Source organism: Marmota marmota, unplaced genomic scaffold (genome assembly GCF_001458135.2).
Source record: "Marmota marmota marmota unplaced genomic scaffold, marMar, whole genome shotgun sequence".
In the NCBI taxonomy this organism is placed as follows: Eukaryota; Metazoa; Chordata; class Mammalia; order Rodentia; family Sciuridae; genus Marmota; species Marmota marmota.
The window spans coordinates 6,082,666-6,104,801 of record NW_026000211.1 but is presented as its reverse complement, the minus strand read 5'-3'; the positions used below and the strand labels follow the sequence as shown (position 1 = coordinate 6,104,801).

General features: G+C 35.5%; 1 protein-coding gene across 1 annotated transcript in view; it reads left to right on the top strand.

The window, feature by feature from the left end:
* Fgf20 (fibroblast growth factor 20) overlaps positions 1–8,052 on the top strand; it is an 8,719-nt gene extending 667 nt beyond the window's left edge. The window contains exons 1-3 of the mRNA XM_015486044.2: positions 1–185; positions 5,757–5,860; positions 7,048–8,052. The exon at positions 1–185 is cut by the window's left edge and continues 667 nt beyond it. Of these exons, the coding sequence (XP_015341530.1) occupies positions 1–185; positions 5,757–5,860; positions 7,048–7,293 (535 nt within the window). The 3' untranslated portion in view covers positions 7,294–8,052. The remainder of the gene's footprint in view (positions 186–5,756; positions 5,861–7,047) is intronic.
* Positions 8,053–22,136: the final 14,084 nt, after the last annotated feature.

Sequence of the window (22,136 nt, the reverse complement as noted above, 5' to 3'; positions counted from 1 at the left end):
GCCGCTGCTGGGCGAGCGCCAGGGAGCGGCGGAGCGGGGCGCCCGCGGAGGGCCAGGATCTGCGGAGCTGGCGCACCTGCATGGCATCCTGCGCCGCCGGCAGCTCTACTGTCGCACCGGTTTCCACCTGCAGATCTTGCCCGATGGCAGCGTTCAGGGCACTCGGCAGGACCACAGCCTCTTCGGTAGGTACTGGCATCCTGCCTCTGTCCCCCAAACTTGGCTCCTCTTCCCCCTTCGCTTGTACCTCCCTCCACGTTTGTCAAGGGTGTCAGGACTGCAAGCAACCCAGTGTTCCCCTAGACCCATTCAGCGCAAGACGCAGGCTGAGGCTGAAGGGCGACCTAGCTCAGGGGCAGGAAGGACTTTTCCTATCTGCTTGCATCTGCAGCCTCTAGCAGGCCTGAAGCTCCAGATGCTGGGTCAGGAGGAGAAAGGATGAGTGGTCTGGGTGAATCTTTCTATTCTGCCTTTTTGAATGCCTGGCACACCAAGACCTGGACTCAGAATCTTAATTTTTTTTCTTGTACTTCTTTCCTCCCAGGCAGTTTATTATTATTTTTAAATTCCTGTTATTTTTCTCCTGTGTCCTTTCACACTCCGCCTAGTACCATCCACTTTTTGAACATTAATAACAGGAAGTATTCCTCTTCTTTAAGCATGTTCTGCAGTTATGGAGTTGATTATCCACCCGTGGCTATTGCTCTGCAGGTTGCCCTTGCACAGGATGCAAGCTTTTGAGTATGTACCTCTAGAAAACTGTAAATGTTCACCTGAAGAAGTAACAGATTAACTTTCCATGGGCACCATTGCTACTGTCTAGCTCACCTGGCTGCAGTTCTCTGAGCTGGAGTTCTATTTGAGCCGGAAAAAAAAAAAAAAAGCTACTGAGCATGCCTAGTACTTCAGCCAGTACCTCTTTAGAAATTGCGAAATTGAAAAGCAGTGATCTTGGTATTGACCTTAAGTAAGAGGAAATGGGGAAGCGAAAGAAGATATGGGTGGGAACACATAGGTTTCAGAATACCCCTGGCAGTGCCTCAGAGAAGAAGGGGTTAAAAGAAACAAGCAAAGTTCAAGACAGTCTGTGATAGATTTGCAAAGTCTATAATGTTAATTACTCTCTAACTATTGAATAACTAGTAAGTGCCCTCCTCAGTATGAATATTATTTTTCTTGTCTGTACAACCATAAGTTAAATTAGGTGCTTTCTGGTTATAACATCCCAGGATTTTTTCCTCATAGCTAAAGTTCTCATTATATCAGTTAACTTGCTATCACTCTCAAGGAATTTTGATTATCTGATTTGTGGCATCATTGGAGAGATTCATCAAATTGAAAAAAAAGATAACATTTACTTGTCAGTAGCTCTGTATAAGCACAACACATTCTCCTTTCCCTTCCTTTGCACCATGAAACTCTTTAAGAATCTCATTTCTGGATGGCCCTCTCTTCTATTTTGTCCTTATTCCCTTGTTCTTATGATCTTGTTTCTCTTTTGACTTGTAGTACTCATTTAAACTTGGAGAAGTGTAAATCTCCATTTAAGGGACATTGGTAACTTTAGATGTAGAAATAAGCATGTGGTGGTTATTTGGTAGCACTTAAAGGCTTAGAAAATTAACTTTTTAAAAACCATATGTTTGCAGCTTCCACTGATCTCTTCCAAATTGCCATTGACCATGAGTCAAGAGTGTCATGACCTAGTGGCCAACCTGGGGTCACTTTTGGAAAGTATGTTTTTTTTTTTTTTTTTTTTAATTGAGGAAGCTGAGATTCTGATTCTAAAGAACTTTGCTGACACCAGGTGGATCAGCTCTTTTACCTTTTACCTCTGCTTATTACAGAAAAATCTTCCAGCTATCAGAAAGGTTTAAAAATGGACACAAAAGGTGATAACTCTTATAGGTAAGAGCAGGTGGAAGTTAAGCTTTGGTAATATTCAGATTTTCCCCCTGTGATACACAATGTAACCTTGAAAATTCTCCCTTAAAGGGGTTTTTAATTCAAATGTAATCACCTCAGTGACATGAGTTGTCCCTTCTGCTTTGTGTCTCTTTATAAGATTGACTCAATTTGAGGAGATTAATACATATTTGTAGACTTGATAATATTCATTCAACTCGTGTTTAAATCCATTCCTTTATGAGTGGATATTGCATTATTAGAATATCATCTTGCTAGCATGTTTTAAAACTAAAATTGTATATGATTACTTAGTAATTGCAAAAATATTATTTAGACTGATTTCAGTCAGTTTGTGATGGTTTAAGTCATGCTATGGTGGGAGACTATATATAGGAACAAAATATTCACTGTTACATAAAAGAAAGATAACCCAGATTAGTTTGGTAGTCTAAAGTAATGAACAGCCTCTTTAGGTACATTATACTGCATCCTAGTGGCCTTCAATAGCTTAGACATCACAATTTACTAGAGGGTGTATAGGTGAGAAGAAAATTCATATCCAACATGTATAACACTGTATGCTTCTCTCTGTGTTTGTCTTCTTTTGCTAGTGCCTCAATTACTAATTAGTATTTTTCTCTTTTTATTTTATACTCATTTCTGTGTCATCAAAGTAAGAATTTTAACAAAACTCAAGTATGGCTATTTGAGATATTAAAAACCATTTCTGATAATTCTATACTAATTTGGCTATGATCAACTACAAACTCAGAATTCTATATTTTAAAATTTCAAAACCACATCAATAGAACATAGAGAGGTCTCAGTGAGGTTAAATAATTTCCTATCTGAGTTAGCTCTTTATTTATAGCAGAGTTGTTCTGTACAGAAGTACAGTAGGAAGACTTTACCTAATATGTAAACATGGAATCATTTCTTTAAGAAAAAAAGTTCAGCTTAAGATCAAACATATTCTTTTAAAGCCTTTTCCTTTATTCTCCCCTATTCTCCATAGATTTGTCTGATGTGGTTGCATTGTGGGTTGACTCACCTGTTTATTATGATTTAAAAGAAGGCTGGCTTTGAAAATGATACCAGAAAGACAAAGTACCTCCAAGTCTTTTTATGGGACACTGGGCATTAGAAAATCTATCTAAAATCTGTGATTACCTCTTAAGGAAAGTTTTTCATGTCCACCCTTTGTAAAGGAATTAGCTTAGTTGCCACCTCATATTATAAATAAGAAAGACTTGTCAAATCTCATTTAGGAATCAAACGATTACAAATTACTCTGTGGTATACTATTTCCTTGAGGAGAAAAAGGATCAGAATTATAAAGTGTGGCTAAAATCTTTAAGAGGAACATGAAAACACATAACCTTTTTCCCATCAGTTCTATGAGCCATTATTTATGCATGGTTATGTAAACTGTTTTGGATGCTGTTTATTTTTTATTTGTTTTGAATGCTGTTTAATAAAGTTGAAACTATTGAGTATAATTATTCTAAGAACACATATAATCTTTTTTTTTCTTTTTACAATTACATGTTTTTTGTAAAGGTGACAGCATTATATTGAGGGGAGGATTGAAATGTAGGTGGTTTACCATTTAGTTTTCCAGGAAAGGCATACTATGTGAGATGTAATATAATTAATATATCTAGAAATTAAACTTACAATCTATCATACTTGAAAATTGGTTCTATTCTACATTCTAATTAGTTAAGCAGTTCCTGTACTTTAAAAGACAAGAGTATCTTAATATAAATCAGATACTTAAAGGAAATTAAGTTGCATGTATATCAACTATAGTATACTTTTAATTAACAAATATTCAATATGATTTGAAGTAATTACACATTTGTAACTAAAGCCTGGATAAAATGGCATTGATTATATTTTCATATCAATTATGTTTTAGGCCTGTATTTTGTTACTAACAGAGTCTTTCATTGATGAGCTTGGCAGAGGTTTGATTCTCTTTTACTCCCCCACTATACAATTGTCAATATGAGGGCTATCTTATGGAGTCTAGATCTTTCTGCTACATCTTATCTTCTCCTCTGCTTTTGGCTTTCAATTAAGGACACTGGCTCTTTCAAGCCACCTATAGACTATTTAGTAGTGTATTGTTGCTATAAGATTCTTGATAGCTCTAGTGTTCTACATGATCTCCTAACAGTTTAAAAGGGCTAGTTTGTCTTGCTAAGAATTTATGTTTCTGCCAGAGTGAATTAAGCTTTGGATAGAATAGAGACCACCATATCAGTAAATAGTCAGATTCTGTACTTTCCTTTGGCCTTGGGAGTATCACGTGTCCAAACAGGAACCCATACAATAAATCAAGAAATTACTTAAAAGCAAGAGTCAGGCTAAATGATACACATTTATACTGTTTGTAGAGCTTAAGATGGGTGAAGGAGTGAAAGTAGAAAGTTATTGAGGAAGGCAGATCGAAGCATAGAAACTGTGGTAAAAACTGTTTTCAGGTAAGGGGAAGAACTAGACAAAGGCATTAGTCCAAAGGTTAGTTAGAAAAAAAGAATAAGGCAGAGTGAGGCATTAAATTTTTTTTTGACCTGTGGTATATTAGTGTACTAAGTAGAAAGTTTCAAAACTAATTTCTTATTGATAAATTAAAATGACTCTAGAAAATTAATGATAGCAAAATCTACCTGAATTCTATGCTCTTGATATTTGGCTATAACATGTAATGAATTGTAAAGTCTTTGTACTTCTGTGAACTATACAGTTTATTTTTTCAAAACCATGTCATAGAAAAAATAACATATTTTGTAATTTAAATTTTTGAAACTACTGTGTGATCCTCAAGAAACAGCCTTCTGGAGTAGAAACATTGAATTAGGGTTCAGAAGATGTAACTTCAAGTATCAGTTCTATCAATTGCAAACATTAAATACCTTAGGCAAGTCAACAAACACTTCTGAGCTCAATTTCTTCATTTGTAAAGTAGGGATAATAATGTCTTTCCTGTATCTTTTTTTGCGGGGGAGTGTACTGGGGATTAAACTCAGGAGCACTGGACCACTGAACCACATCCCCAGCCCTATTTTGTATTTTATTTAGAGATAGAGTCTCACTGAGTTGCTTAGTGCCTCACTATTTTGCTGAGGCTGTCTTTGAACTCGAGATCCTCCTGCCTCAGCCTCCTGTGCCACTGGGATTACAGGCATGCACCACTGTGCCTGGCTTCCCTACATATCTTAAGCAATTGTTTTTAAGAACAGATGAAAAAATATAAGTTCAAGCCTTTTATAAACTATAAAACTCTTTTATACCCATATGAAGTATGCTCCTATTAGAAAAAGATGAACTTGATTCATTGTAAGCAAAAGCAAAACAACTAATAGAAAAAGGTTATAATTAACTAGTGGAACAAACATATTATATTTATTTTATGATATTAATAGCTTCTATTTGTTGAATGCATACATGCATTAATCCTCACCCCTTTCCTTTTGGGGAGGCATTTCATTTGTTGTGCACATAGGAAATTGGAGTTCAAAGAAGACAAATGACTTGCCTGGGGCCTCGCTAGTAAATCACTGAACTGGAATTCAAACCCAGGTTCGTCTGGTTTAGGGTTTCATTCCCTTAAGGTTATATTACAATGAACACTTTTTTCCTTTTTAGTCCTTTTTTTCCATCTGAGAAGTGGGATTTCGTAATAGTTGAATAGTACTTTTCAGTTGATTAAGGACTTCTGTATACATCAATATATTTATCAACATTGGCCTACTACAGCAACCACTACTATGATTTAAAAGCTTTTTATTAGTTATATGTGCATTCATAAATACAAATCACTATTTTATTTATAAATTTAGGTATCCTGGAATTCATCAGTGTGGCGGTGGGACTTGTCAGTATTAGAGGTGTGGACAGTGGTCTTTACCTTGGAATGAATGACAAAGGAGAACTTTATGGATCAGTACGTATTTTTATTATTATTATAATTCTTGAAATTATGACTACCTTGTTTTGTGATTAAAATATCTATCAATAATGTTTGTGAGGAGTATATGAAATATTCTTATATAGAAATTAAAATCTACAGCATTGTAAATTTTCATATATCTAGGCAAACTGAATTTGTAGTTGCAAATTCAATTGAATTTGTAATTTGGAAAAAATTAGTAAGATGTAAAGATGTGCCACTTTCCCACCCTTCTTCTAACATGAAATCCCTTCTAAAAGTTGAATTCTCTGTAACTATTTCCATAGAGAACTTACTTTTTATGACTAAGCCAGTGGCACTGTTACTTCTTTTGTTTAAAATTTCAATTGAGACCAATATCAAGCTAGAAGCTAAATATACACTGAAGAAAATTGGTTGCAATATTTCAATTAATAGATGAATATCTATTTTATGTATGGGTAAAATTTGTATTTTCCAGGGTTTTTTTTAACCAGCTCTTCACAAAGAGAAAAATAATTCCATGTGCAGTGATCATAAAAGTAGGATTACAATAGAGAAAACACATATACATAATTTTCATGTATATGCGGGGGGGAAAATAAGCAACTCCGATCTGTCCTTTAGGACAACATATGGTCCATCTTGAAAAGATGAGAAATCATTGGGGTTTTACTATAATTAAATTAATAGTAATATATCAGATAGAAGTTAATCATGGGGAATGTCTTATCAAACAATTAATAAATTCATAAGAAAATTTATTATTTGGAATGATGATTTTGAATTCAGAATTCATATATTAGCAAAATCTTAAATATTCCATGTTGAGAACAGAGACTTAATATATATAACTTTGGCATCAAATGATGAAATAAGATAAATTACAGGTTTTTTTGGTGGTGATGATGGCAAGAGGTGAGAATATGGAGCATGGAAAAATTCAGAATATTTATTAAGTATTTGAAAATAAAATTGGGAAATGACATTTGACTTAAAATTTCTTTGAATTAAACTGCTGGATGAAGTCACCTTGTAGAAATAATTCTAGGTAATATATGAATACAACCAAAATAAAAACAAAATAATTTTTTCTTTCTTTTAGGCAAACAAATAAAAATATAGAATTGAAGCTTTTGTAAGAAAATTGTTTCAAAAATTTTTTTAAAAATAGTAGTTATCATTTCTTTCTTTCTTTTTAGGAGAAACTGACTTCTGAATGCATCTTTAGGGAGCAATTTGAAGAGAATTGGTATAATACCTACTCATCTAACATATATAAACATGGAGACACTGGCCGCAGGTATTTTGTGGCACTCAACAAAGATGGAACTCCAAGAGATGGTGCCAGGTCCAAAAGACATCAAAAATTCACACATTTCTTGCCTAGACCAGTTGACCCAGAAAGAGTTCCAGAATTGTACAAGGACCTACTGATGTACACTTGAAGCATGGTAGTGTCTTTATTGAAGAATGAAACCAGAACTGTCCTTTTATTCTCATAGTTCCCATCATTAAATAATAATAAGCAAGGAAGATATTCAGAATATTATTGTCTGATTTTTACTGGGAGATTAAATTTGGAAAGAAGACAGAAAAAAAATTGACTTGAAGTAGATCAAGATCACTCTTTATAAGTGGATTAAGTTTACTTCGTTCGGTTCACTGGCTCAATCCTTAACCAGTACATGGAAGCTGAAAAATCAGTTCAATTCTGGATAAAGGGAACTCCACCTAGTTTGCTGCTGGTGCCTCACCTCTTTGGATTATGTTTACTTTGAATGTTACATTAAAAATAGATACTTCATGTTGAAGACATGGACTAATATAGTTGGCCATGATTATTTCCTCGAAAATTCTGAGGACCTTGTAGGATTTTGCAAGTTATGGCATTGCATGTAAAACAACAACAGCAAAACAACAACAAACATACAACATCCTGGGTGACCATGGACTATAAAATATGCCACACCAAGCTGGAACATTTTTAAAAAGAATGGACCTATTTATACATTTTCAATTTGCAAATATTTATTATATATTTATTTATTAAAGAGTTTATTTTTTACTGGTGTATGAAGATGATACAAAGAGTAAAAAAACCACAAAACTTCATTTATTGTGCCATTGCTTTGTTGTGGTATCTTGGGCTATAAAGAAGACTTCATTATTACAATACATTGACTATAGAATAAGATCTTAAAGTTGTTTTTAAAAATAAAGTTTAGTGTAGATTATATTTTTTTGCAATCAGTTGCCTTCAAAATGTAACACTGGTTCCTTTCAGCCTAGAAAAATGCTTTATTGATTTGTATTGAATTTGACACACACTCAAAAGGGAATTAAATGTTTTTATTTAATGTTTTGGTATCATTGCTTTTTAAGCCAAAATTCTATTTATATAATATTTTAAAAAATGACAAAATTCTAAGCACCCTAAATTTAAACTTTAATATTTAGAGAACTGTTAATGTTGAAATTATCAACTATTATAGCCACTATGTCCACTCATTTTATTGATTCAGTGTGGCAAAGACCATTTCTTTCACCTTGTGTAACCATAGGAAGAAAAAAATTTCTTGCTCACCTCTCTTATAATAGTAACGCCCATCTTCTTGAGTCTGGTATCCTTTCCATTTATTCAGCAGATAGTCATTAAAGGTTGCAATATACCAGACACTGTGTTAGAAATTATGGAAAATATGGTAATCAAGATGGGGTGGGCCCTGCATCGTGGAGCTTAAGGTCTGGTAGGAGAAACATTGGGTAAACAGGTAAACTAACAAATATCACAGTTGTGAATTGTGATGAGTTCTATCAAGAAAACAAGTTTTAGACACAAAAAAGAGAACAAGTTTGGATAGAATCGTTCAGGGAAGGCTTCTCTAAGAAGGTGACATTTTCTAATGGGCGTAAAAGATATGAAGGAGCAAATCAGGCTAAAAGGATAGATAATAGATATACAATGAATGTTTAAAATCCCTTCAAGAAACCCACATTTCATACATTTTAGTATTTTCCACTAATACCTTCGAAGACATCATAGGCAACTGTTTGGGTTTTCTTCCGCGAGTGGTTTTTTTTTCAATCCCCAGAGCTGTTCATGCCTATGTGAAATATGTAACACAGTTGCTCTCAAAGAAAGATTGTTCGGCTAGCTTTCTATAAGGGAAGCAACTAGTTTTTATTGTGCTGGCAGCAGAATCTTTACTGTAAAACCAAAGTGAGATTTACTAAACAAGTCACCCAGGACAACTATGACCAAAAAAAAGAAAAAAAACCTTGAGAATAATTAATTAAAACTTTTGGTATGAGAAGTATTTGCATTTTTACTTGGAGATAGATCTATTTAATAAAAAATGTGCATACTAATCAATTGGTGATTTTTTGATAGTAGCTTAACATCTAATCAGTGTAGTTGAGGGGATAGTCTCTGTTTTGATCGTGACCTGTTTGTTTCCACTACTCCACATCTGCTGGTCCACTGTATCCTATGGTGTTGTTGTGGGATGTTGTTTTCTAATCTCAGGGTCCGATTGTAAAAGTCCTGTCTTGGTGTCCATGAATATTAAAAGTTCACTTCAAACATTGCTGGGGGTGGGGGTTGTTTCCTTCAAATTAATTCCTTGCATTGAATAATCCTTCTCTAATGGAGATACTGTGTAGAGGGTGTCTCTCTTTGTTCTTTCTCAATGATGACTGGGGAATAAGGAGGGACTATGTCAACACATTGCAGATATGTGAAGGTGAAATGAGAGTACTAATTATTTACAAGTGAAAGGGTTGAAAGGGAGGGACTGGAGCAGAAATTAGAATATTAGTTACACACACATGAAATTTTGGTTGCTTGGAGCCAAATCTGAAAATCTTTCCCTCATAATACAGTACTATAACATTTTCTGTGTTATACCAGTAAACATTTTTAAGTGGACAGATAGTGGACTTTAGAATTTTACCAAGTTCTAGTAAGACTAATCCTAAATTCTAGAGATAAGTATCTGGTCAATGGTGGCCAATTGTATATATCATCTAAGCCACAGTATTTAATGTAAGGATTGGCATGGGATCCAAGTTTGCCAAGCAAACCCTCCCGGATGGATTCTTGCTGGAACTCTAAAGAAAGATGGGTTCTTTTCTGAGATGGAAGGGATTAAGAACCACGAAAATTTAGAACTTTAGGCCCATCTTTGCTAACATAAAAGGAAATCCTGCCCAAAATTGGAGCTAAAAGTAAGGAAAATAAAGTGGACAGATAGAGTCACGGAGAATTAATCCCAGATCTTAAACCTTAATAAGGAACTCCTAGTATTAGTCTGGCTAGATTTCAGAATTTCTATGGACAAATAACTCCTTTTTACCCCTTCCATTCCCTTCTTTTTGCATAGGAATATTGACAACTTTTATCCTGTTTCTATCCTACTACTGAATGTTGAGAGTGTTGGGGGTGTAAAACTTGTCTTCTGTTTCACAGATCCATAGATCAAGAGAAATGTTACTCTAGGTGTTAGACTTACCCCCACTCATCCATACCTATACCTGATTTAGATAATGAAATTTTGGATTTTCAGATGTTGCTAATGAGTTAATACTCTTGAAGACCTTGGCAGAGAGTGAGTGGATTTTTCACATGAAAGGTCAGCAGTCAACCATAGTGGACAGATTCTAAATTTGTCCCTGCCCACAATCCCTGCCTACAGGTGCTCATATTTTTGTACAATCCTTTTGAGGTACATGTGACTTCCTTCTAGAAACAGAATACAGCAAAGAGATGATATGTCTGTGATTATGCTAAGACTCTATTTTACTAGCATATTGGAGAGTCTTGTTGCTGAATTGATGAAGTAAGTAGCTACATTATGAAACCCCAAGTGGCCTCTAGGAGTACAGAACAGCCTCCAACAGACACAGAGCCAAAAGATGGGGCCCTCAGTTTGTTTTATAACTGCAAGAAGTTAATTCCTTGCTCGGCCTAAGTGAGCTTAGAAGAGGATCCTTACCATCAAGTCTCAAGAATGCAGCCTGCTGGTTGTAGTTCTGTGAAGCCCAGAACCAAGGGCCCAACTAAAACCTGCCTGAACTTTGACCAACAGGAAAAATGAAATAATTAATGCAAATAATTTTATAGTAAGTATTGTACAAGCATAGGTAACTAATACATTTGTGAATTTGAGGGAACATTTACTATTAATAGATGTGACCTCATATTCTGTTATTTACTGGTGTTTTTATTATTTTTTTTTCAAAATTTCTAAACTATAAGCAATGAAGGCAATATGTCTTCATCTCTGACCCCAGACTTGGTACTGTTAAATGGAATGCCTTTTTGGACATGGCCTATAGTTGTGGCCTGGACACATCTTTACTTCAATGAAGTAATCACTTTCCCTTGTATCTGAAACAAATGATAGTGAAGACATCAAATCAAATTTATTGTCTTTTTCATGTAAGGAACTGAGATGTGAACTTCTTCTGTTCTCTAATATAAATATCAGAAAGGACCCAGCATGAATATAGAGGAATCTCATGTATTTGTTTCCATCCCATATTGTACCTTATTCTAGTTATCTTTTAGTAGTTGACTGGTCCAGGGCTTGTCGGTACCAGTTTCTTGGAACATTGGCCCATTTTTTTTTCCAGGTGAGGGCAGGTTTGTCATGCATTGCAAACATCCAAAATACCCTCAAGGCTGCAAGTGTAGGATTTGCCAAAATTCCCCCACACATTCCACTTTCAGTTTTTCTATTGATTCTTTGAGGCATAACTGTATTTTATTTTTATTTATTATCCAAAGTAAAACTGAATGAATAGGATCTTTGTCTAACTTAACAATAGGCTAAGATACTCAAAATTGTGACACATAACTCATCAATAATGAGGACTCAAACCTCTCAAAGGTGGCCACTTCTATTGAAGCAGCTAAGAGGACCATTCTTTGCAAGTTGTAAACTGGTTATTTATTTGGGCAATATATTTTTCCTTAATGTCAAGTTCATTTGACTTCTAATGTCCTTTCCATTTAATATTAACTTTTTATAATATGGTTCTATTTCAATTCCTTCTTGACAAAAATCTACAGGTTGGGATTAGCAAGGATGATACCTTGGCTCTTAAGATGTATGATATGTGAGACTGAGGAACTTCACTTTCCTCTAGATAACAACATGGTACTACTAGTTATGGAACTTTGGTGAACATTACATTTTTTTTTTTGTATAATTAAATGGGTAAAACATATTTTGTCCCAATGACCGGAGGAATTCAGTATATCACCTCTGTTTCTTTAAAACAAACTTAGATATGTATTTTTATAGAACCTATAACCAATAACATTATAATATTTCCATTTAATTGTATTAACCAAACCTATTGTGGATGAGTAATGTACACAGGGTTAAGGCAGAAGAAGTTGAAGGGAAGAAAGGCAGATGCATACTTAATTCAATAGTTTTAACAGTTCACTTATGATTGAATAGAATACTTTTGCAGATCATATCTAGACAGTATTAGTTCCTTAACAGTTTTCTGTATTTTACATGTTTGGGAAAATGTAAATAATATCACAAAATAGTACTGAATGAAGAAACAGTTTCAACTGGTTGTGTTTATCCATGATACCAATTCATCTTCTAGTATGAAATTTCAAAATTTGCCACAATTTATTCTAAAACACGGCTTTACTTTTTTTCCCCTAGAGCATGCTGGAGCAAGTTTCATTGTTCTTGTGACTATTTTTTGCCCAACATAACTTTAGTTTGAAGAAACAGACAAATTTTGCATAGTGTGATTCATTAGAGTGAACAAATATTGACAGGTTAGCTTTTCTCAATGGAGGTTCTGCAAGAGAACCAAGTTTTGTAAAAAATGATGTGCGTGACTATATTCTTAATCTTTCAGCCTACATTCTGTTATGACTTTTAGATACATAGGATATAAGTTATTGTGTTACACATATTGCATTTCTTATGGTGAATACTTTTAGGAATCCTGTAGGGAAGCCATGTTATTGTCAAAGCACCCTCGTCTCTCAGACAGAATTAACTATTTCCCACATAGATCAGGCATATTAGTATAATTCTATTCAAACTTAACCAAAATTCTATCTGCCACTAATTTTTAAAAGTTTGAGAGCAAGTAGGTAGTCTGGTATGACTCCAATACCAGTTAAATCTATTGAGCTTCAAAATAAGGCATTCTTTGTATCCTTCATATTGCTTCCCCATAGGCATTATGTAACGATTCATGAAAGATGTGCATTGCCTTGTACATGTAGCAACACACTTATTGACTATTCTACTCAGTAAATAAAACTATTTAATTTGCATTACTATATTGCTAAAAGTATTCTAGTGTTTTTTGATCATGTTGATACATTAATAACCCAGAGACTGTCCTAGAATGTGTTCAAATCAATTTTCATTACCATCAATTAGCTTTTATAGTCTCTAAAATAGAACAGATTTATGTCTTTTATGGTTGAGCATTCTCTTTTGTCCTGGTCATTACCTGGCACACCTCACTCATCAATAAAAAGGACTCAAACCTCCCTTACCTGTAGATGCTGTTTAATGTAGGATACTCTGAGACCATGGCTTTTCTCCATGGTCCTTATTTCATTGATGAATCGACCTTCAACATGATTAAAATATAAGAATATGAAATTTTATGGCTTCTGAGTAGCTTGCATGTAGTTTCCCAACCATTTGATCAAAGTGAGTTTGGATATTTGTTTTAACATTTTCGATACCCAGAAATGAACATCTGTTCTTTCTTATCTTCTTTTTCTTTTTTTTTGGTACTGGGGATTAACCCAGGGGCACTTAACCATTGAGCTATATCACCAGCCCTTATTATTTTATTTTTTTATATTGAGACAGGGTCTCATTAAGTTGCTTAAGGTCTCACTAAGTTGCTGGGGCTGGCTTTGAACTTGCAATCCTTCTGCCTCAGCCTCCTGAGTCTCTGGGATTACAGGTATATGCTACTATACTAGGAATCTGTCCTTATTTAATCAATGAATTGACCTTCAATATGGTTAAAATATAAAAATATGAAATTTTATAAGCATTTATTTACCTTTTTCTTAACCATTCATTCTCCCTCCTCCCCCCAACCCCCAAAGAACTATGGTACTTTTTGCTAAATTCAGTTAATAAGCCAGCTTTACTACATTCCCTGCAGTGCTTTAATAAATAAACATTCAGGGTTATTTTTCATTGCATTAGATCTCTTCATGGTGGTAGTTATGGCCAAATATGTGAGGTTCTAGAATATCTGCTGGTCAAATTGTTACCTCATCTCCTTGGGATGTGAGTTACAGGAGGTGGTACTGTGAAGGGAGAATTACTAAGGAGATAAATTGTTTGCTGAGTAGGACTCTGCCACCAATCATTTTGTTTGTCCTGAAACTGAGATTTGAGTCACACCCCATGCCTTGTACTTACAGATGTTTGAGTATCAGTAAGTGTGCTCTTGCCAAGGGTTGGCTCTTGTAGTGCTGCACAATTCTGTGAAGTCGCTGCACTTCTTTGGAGATGAGCATCACTCTCTCTCTCTCTACTGGTTACATTATTTCCATCTAACATCTCATTCCACCTTGAAAGTAATCAGGCATCAGAGTTGGTAGCAAAAGGGCTTAGTGTTCTATCCGTGAATTATTGTTTTAACTATGGCATAATGAGTGGCTGGCAATTGCCCTTTGAAATGAGTACACCATTAAGCAAACTTGACAGTTTTGTCACCTGCCTAGGGACATGCCAGTCAACCTATGTCAAGGGTAGACCTCTGGGGACTCATGTTTTCGTTTTATATGCTAAGGAATCAGAAAAGTGGTTGTGTAAACTTTAAGACATCACATTAATCAGAATGCTATATAATTTAATGATAAGATTACAGCATAATACCCATCCAGATATGTCAATATCCTTACATGAAAATTTCTTTGCCTTCTATTTAGTGATGTGGCTTTCAAGGATAGTTTTTTTTTTTTTTTTTTGCATGTGTGTGTCTCATTCAGTGCATAAGTTATTTACTTCAAGTAATAACACTCCCAGGAAAGTCATTTTTTGGTGAATTTTTCCCTGTCAAATTGACCTATGATTTATAGCCATCAAACTAATAAGAGAAGACACAGCCTTGGATACAGTTATTTCTGCTAATCAGTGTGGCATCTATGAAATGAATGTATTTTCTATTTGAAGTAGGTCAAGAACATATGTTTAAGTTTTGCCTTACTAGATTATCCTGAAGAGTTTATCCCTGTAGTGGGACAATAAAAGTATAAATCTGGCCAAAGGAAGGCAAACTACACTGATGACCAAAACTAACAGAGATCTGTGTTTGCTACATTAGTATCATGGATTAGTAGAAAGCTGATGTAATGTCCACCTACATTTTGGACTAGACAAACCAGTTTGTTAAAGGGACTAGTGGTGTATGTGGGTTCTTCTCAGTTTCTTCAACACCGCTATTATGTAATTTGCTGTACTTCTTCTGTAACTTGGCATCATTTCATATTTGCAATTGTGGTACAGGATTATTCTAGAAGTTCCTCTTTAGCATACCCAATTGTTGTTATTCCTACCTTCACTAGGATTGTAATATGTCCCTTGTGATTACACACTCCTGTATAGGAGATACCACTTCTAAGAAAAGCTTCTTTGGCCCTCTGTGTCTAGGCAATATGTGTTTAGCAATTACCACAACCTGGCAACTCCAGCTAGTTTCCCTTCCATCTCCTTCAATAGTCTAGACAATTTCTCTTTTTTTAAAAAATCTAAGTTTCCCAGAAATAATGTTATCCTTGATCCTGCATCTAAAAGATCCTGAGATTCTTGAATATTGTCCTTTGTTCAAAACAGGTCACAGGGTTTAGGGTCTGTCTGGGAGGAACTGATGCTTAATGGACCCCCCAGTTAAGGACTTTGGGACACTGTGTCCTTTCCTTTGAGAGACTCGGCTTGATCCCCAGACTTTGGGGGTAGGTTTCTTAAATTTAGAAAGATCAGAAGAAATCAAAGAAAATGCTTTAGAACTTGTCTTTTGTTTTTCACATGCAGGGAGAAGTTTATCCTTAAGATTTACGGAATCCTTGTCTCAGTGTTTCCTCTCTTGGCTCAGCTCCCAGTGATTTTGAAGTGGCTTATTACTATCTGTGTGGAGCCAAGGTTGTTGCCATGGCTTCAGGGCCTGTAACTGTAGCTGATTCTTGTGTCCTATGGATTTCCTCTGAATCTTAGCAACTTACCCGTGTTCTTCTTATGAATTTGGTTTTATGTTAGCCCAAATTTAAAGACCTTTTGGTCTTAGCCCACAGGGAAATTGTTGTGTGGATAGTTTATAAAATTCAAATCCAAAAGATTTTTCCAATAGCCAAATTTTCAGCAATTTCTCATGAAATTCACCCTTCCATTAAGAGCTTTTCAGGGGATGGAAACATAAACCTTTGAAAGCAGACTTAACACATTGATTTCTAAAGATAATCATCTGGGTGGTTGGGTTCACCTATCCTGTTGATCAGAACAGTAGCTATTTGAAGTTTCCTCCTTTTTAACCTCCCTGATCCTTTGCTTATCAGTTTTCATGGCCAGAGTTGCTCCACTGTTCCTTGTAAATCAGCTTATCATGGTCTCCACACTTTCCCCATTCATAAAACAAAGCATTAATTTCCATGAGTTGCCCACATTTATCCTCCTACATTGTATTCACTACCTTCCTTTCTATAACATAAAATTTACCAATTTTTAAGCACACAGTTCTGTGGCATTAAATCCACTCACATTGTTGGATAACCACCACCATCATTTCCAGTACTTTTCCATCTTCACCAGCCAAATGAAACTCTGTCCTCTTTAGTTACTAGCTCCCCACTCCCTTTTCCCCCAGATTCTGGTAAACACCATTCTATGAATTTTACTAGTCTAGAAATCTCATATAAGTGGAATCAGACAGTACTTGTCCTTTTGTATTTATTTCACTTAGCATAATGCTTTCAAGGTTTATCATGCTGTAACATGTATTATAATTTGCTTCTTTTTTAAGGCTAAATAATACCTTACAGAACATTTTATCTATTTACCCACTGATGGGCATGTGGGCTGTTTCCATCTTTCAGCTATTGTGCAAAGCTCCTATGAACACAGGTACACAAATGATCTTCTTTAGTTTCTCTTTCTACTTCACTTGGTTAAAAGACATATAAAATAAAATGTAAAAGTTCTTTTAAAAAACTTTATTAATGCATAATGAACATAGAGTAACTCATAGATTTTTCAATGAAGTGTTTTATGACTTTTGAAAAAACTACATACCCCTGTGTGACCAATATCACACTCGTGATATAGAATATTTCCATCAGTCTTGTCTATTTGTCATCATTTCCCACTTCACCCATAGCTCTCGGGAATCATTGATCCCTACCTACTGTCATTTAAGATTAGCTTTTATTTTCCCAAATTTAATACAGATGTTCCTTGCTTTATGATGGGATTATGTCTCAATAAAGCCATCACAATTTGAAAATATCATAAATCAAAATATGCTAATCCACCTAATCTACCAAGCATCATTGTGTAGCAACACAGCACCCTGTAGAGTATCCATTGTTTACCTTCATGATTGCATGGCTTATTGGGAACTCTGCCTTGCTGCCATTACCCAGTATCAAAACAAAGCACCATATTGCATATTGCTAGCTCAGGAAAAGATCAACATTCAACATTAAATATATAATTTGTTCAAAATGTATTTAATTTTCACCCCATTATAAAGTTGAAAACTTGTAAGTTGAACTATCCTAAATTTGGGACCTTTTGTGTACATGGACTTTCTTCTATGCTTTCTTTTTGATGTTTTTTACAGTTTTAAATCTTTTTGGCCACTGAACCACTTTTAGATAATTTTTGCCTGTGAAATTTTTCGAATTTTAAAATATACACGATACACATTTTATATGTGTCAGCCAAAGATATTTGAGAATTCATATACACACTACTTCAATTATTATAATGCTAAAAGTACAAACCTAAGATAATTTTGAGATACATACTTAGAAATGAATTGTATGGTTGTGAAATTATCCTGACTTCTTGCTGTAGTTTGGGGCCCTCCCAGTCTTACTCTTTGCCCTGAGCTTTATTCAGAAAAAATAATCCAGGTTGGGCTCTTTTATGCTCTTTGATGGAGTTTAAAGAGGAGGATGCTTGGCAATGAAATCAACTGTAGAATAAAAGGCATGGAAATAAAATGGGGCAGGAGAAGTTGAGCTGTGATGCAGAACTTATAGGGGGTTTGCCTATTCTGACAGTGAGCTCTGGATCTAAAACAGCTCTAAGGTACTGGGCTTTATTGACTGAACGCTTTTATCCACGCTTTGATCAGAATGTTAGGTTTGGGCCACTCCAGGACACACAGCTCTCTGTAGGCAGGCAGTTCCTGAAGGGACAGCACTTGGGCCAATGGAAGAGTATACCCTTCCTTGTAGAGCGATGTAGACAGAAGAATATAGGCAGTGCACTTCCATGTTATAATAGTCTACCCTTCGTTGTTTATGTCTACAGTTTTATAAACACCTGGATAGAAATAGCTGTCCTCCATAATTCCATAGTCTAATTCCAGGAGGAACTCAGAGAGGTAACGATACCCACTTTACTCTTGTTGCTGAAGCTGGTCTCAGAGTCCTAACTGATACCTTCCCAAAATATTATCTGATCTAGATTCCCCTTACCATTTGCTGCTTAGCTCTTTGTTGCTCTTGGTGACTTGGGGTGGTGAGAATCAAACCCTAACATGAAGACTTTATGACCCTCGTCATTGTGACTTTCTCAGGCTGGGTCTGTTTAACTTGTTCATTTACATTTATAATTTTTACAGGGTACCAAGGGATGCCCACTCATGGGTTCTATACATGTTTCTCTGTGTTCTAATTACATAATAGTGTGTCTCTTCCTGGTGACAAGGGCCAATTACCCTGCCAAGGTGATGACTCCTCTTCTTTCTTACTGTTTTCTGGACACATGGAGAATGAAGTGCCAAGGGAAGCCATAGTTATGGCTTAATGGGACATTTGCTGTGTCCCCTGGAAGAAGTACTCCTCTTTGGAGACCAGGATTTTTAAACTGCTGAGCCAAGTGTTTGGGGGATGGGAGATAAAAATTTCCAAGCAATATTGAAGGTGATGGTAAGCAGGGTTATTCCTCTCTGTTTTTCTCAATGCCTTCTTGCTGGGAGCACAACACAATGTGGAAATCTTTGAATAGTAGTATATATATTGCATTCTGGAGGATATGGCCCCATCTCCATAAAGCAACACCTTGAAAATGGAGCTTCACTAATGCCTTCATGAGGTTGTTGCAACACTCTGTCAAGATGGCTGCTTACAGAACATATTTTGACTACTGCATCTTTTTGTCCTGTGCCCACTTCCATACTTACTCAGCTCTATGTGGTATCTTGTGCAAATAAAATGAACTCGTGGATAGTAATATTGACTGAGACTGTGGGCAGGAAAGACAAATCCATACCCAGGTCTATTCCTACCAGAGACAATCACATGTTGTTATGGTTTAGATATGATATGTTCCCCAAAACTCATGTTTGAGACAATGCAAGAAAGTTTAGAGGTTACATGATTGGTTCATGAGAGTCTTAACCTAATCAGGGTATTAATCTACTGTAGGTAGGTAACTGTAGGCAGGTAGGGTGTGGTTAGAGGAGGTAGGTCACAGAGCTTTCTTTCTCTGCTTCCTGGTGCCATATCCTGAGCTGCTTTTCTCTGCCACACCTTTTTGCCTTAATGTGCTGCCTCGTCATAGACCCAGAGAAATGGAGTTGGTCACCTATACACTGAGACCTCTAAAGCCATGAGCCCCAGTTAAATTTTTCCTCCTCTAAAGTTGTTCATGTCAGGTCTTTTGGTCACAGTGGTGAAAAAGCTGACTAGAACACACGTCTTTTCTGTGTACAAGTGACATGAGTGGCCAAATAGCTTTCTTGTGGAATGGTGCCATATCATGGATTTGGCATCAGTTTTTGTTGCTGACAAGCTGGACTTTAAGAGACAGAAGTAGCTACATTCATCATGAAAAGTGGGAGCCCATGCTATTGAGCTGATGCCTAAATTCTATCTCTTCTTCATGTGTCCATCGTTTCGGCATAGGAGTGGCCAAAGAGAGAGATTGGCTGACATCAGCTGAGTCCTTTTGGCTGCCTGGTTACTTAGTGATTCTTCTATGGTGCGAGCTCTTGGATTGGTGCAAAATTTTAATTCAAAGACTTCACACTTATGTCCACAATATGTTTATCCATATATATTATTTCCACCAGACTTCTATGTCTCTGATCTTTCTAATCTTTGTTATTATAAAACTTTGATCAGCTAGCTGATTATTTGTCATTGTCCTTGTCTCCTTATATATCATAATCTCAGACCACTTTTTTTTTTTTTTTATCTGAAGCAGATAACCAGGTATGTGGTAAAAAACTTCTACTAATTGCTAACTTATGAGTTAGGCCATGATAGTCTGACCCATCACTAAGCCACAGTTGGATATTTGCATACTCATAAACTACTCCTCAGGGATCCCCATCTGGGCATGAAAGTGCACTGCAGTAGTGATGACATGGGTTCTCAGCCATCGGAATTAGCAGATATGACAGGATTCAGCTCATGATGGGAAATTCTAGCTGTATAGTCATTTGCTCTCCCATAGTCGTCTGCCTGCCAATTTGTACCGTAGCTCAGTAACATATCAAGAGTTGCATTTCACAAGACATATATTCTCCATTGCAAATTGGGTGACTTTGCTCAGGTACCTCAGGGCTTGTTACAAGATTTACACATAGTGCTTCCCATAAATACCTCCTGACACTATTTCCTACCATTGATACTTATAAGAGGATCTAATGACTGAAGTGATTGGGACCTGACCATAGACAGTTCTAGAATTTTTGCTGGATTAGCAGCATCCTTAATTTTATTTTATTTTTGACTCTGTTAACTATTAGCACCACTTTCAAAGGTTATGGATAAAGATCTGAGCAAAGTGACTTCATGGGCATTAGCTTTAGCTGAGCTATCAGAGGAGATATTTCAGAGATCATGAAATGGATTCTAGGAGGAGTTGTGTTTACTTTGTGGTTTCTGGAGGCTGCTCTCTGTTGTCTTCAAAAGGAGTAGAATAATTGTATCCATTATGGACATCCTGGTGGTGGTGGTGGAGGGTATATGTATGTTTAAAAAAATTGGAGTGGAGACTGACTTCAACTTGGCTACTTGTTTATGCTAAAAATGGATAGTAAGTTACTTTTTTCTTATTTCCACTTTTAAGAGAAGCAAAAATAAGCCAGTTCAATATACTACATATTAAAAATATAAAGTAAAACTATTGTTATGGTGAAACATATAAATAAGAATTTTTTTTTTCTGGTGAGAAGAGGAAATATATATTATTTATTTATTCTAAGGTCATAAACATTAGAATTTTCAGAGCTTGAAGATATCTTCACTATCATCTTGTTTAATCTTTTCATCTTACAAACAAGGAAAATCTTTTATCTTATTGACTCTTTTCAGTAAAGCCATGAAACATTTTGTTGTTTATAAGTTTGTAAATGTATCCATATGCTTTTTTAAATGCTCTTTTATGATTTTGGCCAGCAATGTTGAAATTAGCATGTTTTGATCTTTGTGTAAGTTGTTCAGAAAGAACTTAAAAGAAGTATTTAGGAAAATCCAAGTGCTGAAACATTTAAGATATGCTTTGTGGTCTCAATTTTGTGTGATTGTTAGCCAGGAAGTTTTCTGATTAAGATGGCTTGCCAATTCCCTGCCAAAAATATTATTTATTACAATAATGGGGATTTCCTATTTGAGAAGTTAAAGATAAAATGTTACTAATATCATTTCCCCTGAAATAATTGACATAGATTTTCCATGTGTGAGTATACAGACAAATTATATTTATATACCATATATATATAGTTATAATTCACTAATTAAAATAATAATAATAATGGAAGGGAGATTGGTACAGTGGAGCAAGCAGATCAGAGGGAGGAAGAGGAAAAGAAAAAAGAAAAGTACTGGAAATAAGATTGATGAAATTGTGTTGCATGTAAGTACAAATATGGCATAATGAATCTCACAATTATGTGTAATTATAATATGCCAATAAAAATAAATTATAATTTAATATAATTGACAGAGATCAATTGATGTATTCTAATAAGATTAAAATCAAGAATAAGACAGAAAAGGCCTTTCTGAAGCAGGAGTAGGAGTTTGGCAAAGAGAGCT